General features: G+C 37.4%; 1 protein-coding gene across 1 annotated transcript in view; it reads left to right on the forward strand.

Moving 5' to 3' along the window:
• Positions 1 to 198: 198 nt before the first annotated feature.
• Positions 199 to 4,641, forward strand: part of pax1a (paired box 1a) — a 5,042-nt gene continuing 599 nt past the window's right edge. Inside the window, exons 1-5 of the mRNA XM_061967972.2 lie at positions 199 to 364; positions 509 to 1,138; positions 2,280 to 2,413; positions 2,492 to 2,705; positions 4,585 to 4,641. The exon at positions 4,585 to 4,641 is cut by the window's right edge and continues 599 nt beyond it. Of these exons, the coding sequence (XP_061823956.2) occupies positions 361 to 364; positions 509 to 1,138; positions 2,280 to 2,413; positions 2,492 to 2,705; positions 4,585 to 4,641 (1,039 nt within the window). The 5' untranslated portion in view covers positions 199 to 360. The remainder of the gene's footprint in view (positions 365 to 508; positions 1,139 to 2,279; positions 2,414 to 2,491; positions 2,706 to 4,584) is intronic.

The following is a 4,641-nucleotide window of genomic DNA, read 5'->3' on the forward strand; positions in this document are numbered from 1 at the left end:
TTTCCTGCCACTTCCCTCTATGCAAAACACGGCAGGAGGCTGCGCGGCTCCGACCGGATGTGGCTTGTGATTGGCTGAGAGCGCTGCCGCAGCCCCGCGGCGGCCAATCAGAACAGAGCACAGCCTCTGCGTTCAACAGCAAAACATTGACGTGGAGCGGACGCGTCAAATTAATCCCAGCAAACTCACCGGGATAACTTCAATTTGCGTTTATCGGATGAAGATCGCTTTAAAAGAAGATAGGTAAAGGAAGAAGCGGGTACTTTTTTTTTTTTTTTTTTTTTTTTTTTTTTTCCACCGCTTGGACTATTTGTGTGCGCTTTAAGGAGCTTTATACACTTCCACGGAACGTCAAGGCAAATGGGTAAGACGTTGTTTGCATGCTTCGGTGCTTGTGCGTAAAATGCCACCATTTCCTTCCATGTGCGCACTAAGAGTTTGTTCGAGGTTTAAAAGTGTTGCAAAGTTGTGTATTGAAACAATAAAGTGTGTTTTTTTTGTGGTTCAGAGCAAACCTACGGAGAGGTGAACCAACTGGGCGGTGTGTTCGTCAACGGAAGACCTCTGCCCAACGCCATCCGACTGAGAATCGTGGAGCTGGCCCAGCTGGGGATTCGACCCTGCGACATAAGCCGCCAGCTGCGCGTCTCGCACGGCTGCGTGAGCAAGATCCTCGCCCGCTACAACGAGACAGGCTCCATCCTACCGGGCGCCATCGGAGGCAGCAAGCCGCGCGTCACTACGCCCAACGTGGTGAAAAACATCAGGGAATACAAACAGAACGACCCCGGGATCTTTGCGTGGGAGATCCGGGACCGGCTGCTGGCGGACGGGGTGTGCGATAAGTACAACGTGCCCTCCGTCAGCTCCATCAGCAGGATTTTACGCAACAAGATCGGGAATCTCTCCCAGCCGAACCAGTACGAAGGCGGCAAGCAAGGCGCTGCTCAGGCGGGCCTTCCGTACAACCACATTTATCCTTACTCCTACTCCAACTCCATGTCGCCCGCCGCCGCCAAGATGGCCTCCCCTGCCGGGATGCCGGTGACCGCGGGACACGTGAGCATCTCCAGGGCTTGGCCCTCTGCGCACACCGTCAGCAACATCCTCGGCATCAGAGCCTTCATGGACCCCACGGGTGAGTGACAACCACCTCCGTGTTGCGATGCCTACTTGGAATATTCCGCACAAGCTGTTCTGTAGGCTGCAGGACGAGGTGGCCATTATAGGCCACTCTCAATATGGCCTTGTCATGCATGATGAGTGTGTGCGCAAACACCTGCTAGATCCCTCTCTAATCCTCCAACTGCTCATTACAGACATTTTACATTCCTTCAACATTTACTCTGCATGCTTCACCTTCAAGTCGCTATATATAGCACGGGTGTCAAGCGTCATTTTACGTGACCTGCAAATAATATGCGCAATTGATCATTTCTACTGTATTCATTTTTTTTTTCATTGTGACATAAAAAAGGCTTATATTTTAAACTATTTGATACGCATGATACAAATAAATCATTACATATACTGTTAACTTAAAAAAACAAAAACTTAAATATTACCTTGACTTGCACCCTAAACATATGAATTGTAATACTGGCTAATAATTGCATTACTTAATTAGTAAGACGGTACTTAAAATGCTGTAAAATATAAGTAGTGTCATTTTTAAAGTAAAGTGGTTGTAACATTACAGTTAATTTTGATGAATAACACTGTTATAACAGTGTAAGAATAAAGTTCAAAGCATCCCTGAATCTGTACGTAAAAAAATCCAATGCATAGGCATCCATCCATCCATCCATCCTTCCATTTTCTACCGCTTATTCCCTTCGGGCATCCATCCATCCATCCATTTCTCTACTGCTTGTCCCTATCTCGTATTATTGTGTAATAATATGTGGTGATGTTTTATACATTCATATTCGTAAATATACAAGCAGCCAAATCATTAAAACCAAGTTTTAAAGAGAAATGTTGAATGCAATATTTTCTATAATGGAAAAAAAAAGTCCGATCATTTAAAATCCAAGTTGAATACACTTCGGACAATTATTTTTGGACAAGTTTAAATCAAGTTTAAAAAATAATATTTGAAGGAAATATCCAATTCAGATTCGATTTGTATTGTTTTTTTGAAAAGGGCACTTGAATAACACATTTATCTGAAAATAAATAGTTGTTTTTCTCACATTGCTAATGTTGTCTTTTGCCGATTTTTATCAATTGTATATGTATGTTTGTCGTGATTTTTTTCTTCTTTTTGTTTGAATTAGCAATTGCTGGGACAGAGGCATATCCCACCAAAATGGAGGAATGGAGCAGCGTCAACAGAGCAGCTTTCCCTGCAGCTCACACGGTCAACGGCATCGACAAATCAGCCATTGATGCTGACATAAAATATGCACAGGTAATCATTTATTTCTCATTTTATGCTTTGTCCATATATATATATATATATACATATATATTTCTACATGTTCCACAGCCCTCGTCCACGCTGTCCAGCTATGTCTCGGCGTGCGCGTACTCCCCCACCAACCAGTACGGGGTGTACAGCGGCCCAGCGGGGGGTTATGTGGCCCCGGGCCACCACCACTGGCAGCCGCAGAGCCCCGTCCTGTCTCACCCTGGCAGTAGCATGAGCATGCACGCCGGGGAGATCCACTCATCCATGGCCTTTAAGCACCATGCCCGAGAAGGTAAAATAATAATACATACATTTATATATACATACACATATGCATACATTATATGTATATATATATATATATATATATATATATATATATATATATATATATATATATATATATATATATATATATATATATATATATATATATATATATATATATATATATATATATATATATATAGTTAAAATTAAGTATTTTGTTTTTTTTACTGCAAAGCACCAATTGCCTACTGATAACGTGCACCGTCCGGTCACTTCATTAGGTACAACCAAGATTCCTTACAAACGTTGGATTGAAAAATACAAAACAACAAAGACGTACAATTTTCAGAGGCATTAATTAAATGTACATGTTTTATTGTAAAAAAAACCAAAAAAAACAAAAACAAAAACAAAAACAACGTTAAAAAAATGACACGCAATTCTCAGAGGTATTAATTGAATGTATATGTTTTTTGTAAATTATATTACGTTGTGGTTGTAGTCTGCTATTGATGTTTGTTGGCCTCCAGCCGGCGTGTTCCATAAAGAAAGATTGAAGTATATGTGGGGTCCACTTTGATATATATTTTTTTTAGATTACAAATACTAAAATTAATAAATACAAGTACATCAAAACATATATACTAAACAATCTGAACAAGACAGACACATATTAGCTATAATACACCAAATGTTGTAATAATCTAATCCAACCCCCATTAATATTTAACTAATAGTTATTATTATTCTTTACTATTACTTATTATTAGTATTAGTATTATCGTTATTATTATTAATAATATTATTATACAAACTAAAACTATTTGATGGCTTAAGCACACTTGAAGACTTACAATATCTTTCAAGAAATGTGTACACATGCACTGTTAAAAGTTATTAGAATTTTTTTCACAGCATTTAAAGCTCTTTCTTACAGTACAATACTGTAATCAAAATTAACCAACATTACAACAATTGACTGTAAAAATTACACCACCCTTATATTTCACAGCAATAAATGTCATTTCATTGTTATTTCACATATTATTACTGTAAATTGTACTGTAAAGAATGCAATTATTAGCCTGTAATTTACAGAGACATAGAAATAATAAAAAATCATATACAGTAAGATGCACAGGTTTTCAGGTCCCATTTTTGAGGGGATTTGGTCCTGTTCCATTTGTATTTGTTGTGTGTAATGTACCAATCAGGGACCTGTTTACTTCTGTCTGTGGAAAGTGTCATGGGCAAATAAAAAAACAAACGTTGTGCCGCAAATGGACCTTGGGCCACACTTGGGACACCCATGGCCCTGTGCATCTCAATAAATCGGAATGTCTTTCAAATAGTGAATTTATTTCAATTGATCAATTCAAAAACATAAAAGTACACATGTAATACAATTCAAAACTGCATTTACAGTAAACATTTTCAATTATTGTAGTGTACAGCTAATAAAACACACAAATTCAATATTTGATTGAATGTGAAAATTGTCAATAGGCAAATCAGCAAATGAGCTGCAGAAATTGAACTCTTGAAATCAAAAAACGTTTGCAAAATATTCTAAATTTTTACATAACATTGTTTAAATTATTGTCATGTATTTAACTAGTGCAACATTTGACTACCACATATATTTTCTAAATAATACCTCTTTGACATTGACATTTGACATGTTGTCATATCAGCTCTGGTTTTATGCAGGTGTACAAGTACTGCTTATTGAATTATATATATATATATATATATATATATATATATATATATATATATATATATATATATATTTTTTTTTTTTTTTGTAAACTCAAATTTGCAACCATGCATACACTACATATTTTGCGTAATAACCTTGCATCCTTAACTTGACTTGTATTATTTTTTTGTTATGTAAGGAGAAAGAAAAGTTCCCTGCAGTCCGCTGAGCAAGCATCATCAGCAACATGAAGACT

This window comes from Nerophis lumbriciformis, linkage group LG08 (assembly GCF_033978685.3).
Source record: "Nerophis lumbriciformis linkage group LG08, RoL_Nlum_v2.1, whole genome shotgun sequence".
Taxonomy (NCBI): domain Eukaryota; kingdom Metazoa; phylum Chordata; class Actinopteri; order Syngnathiformes; family Syngnathidae; genus Nerophis; species Nerophis lumbriciformis.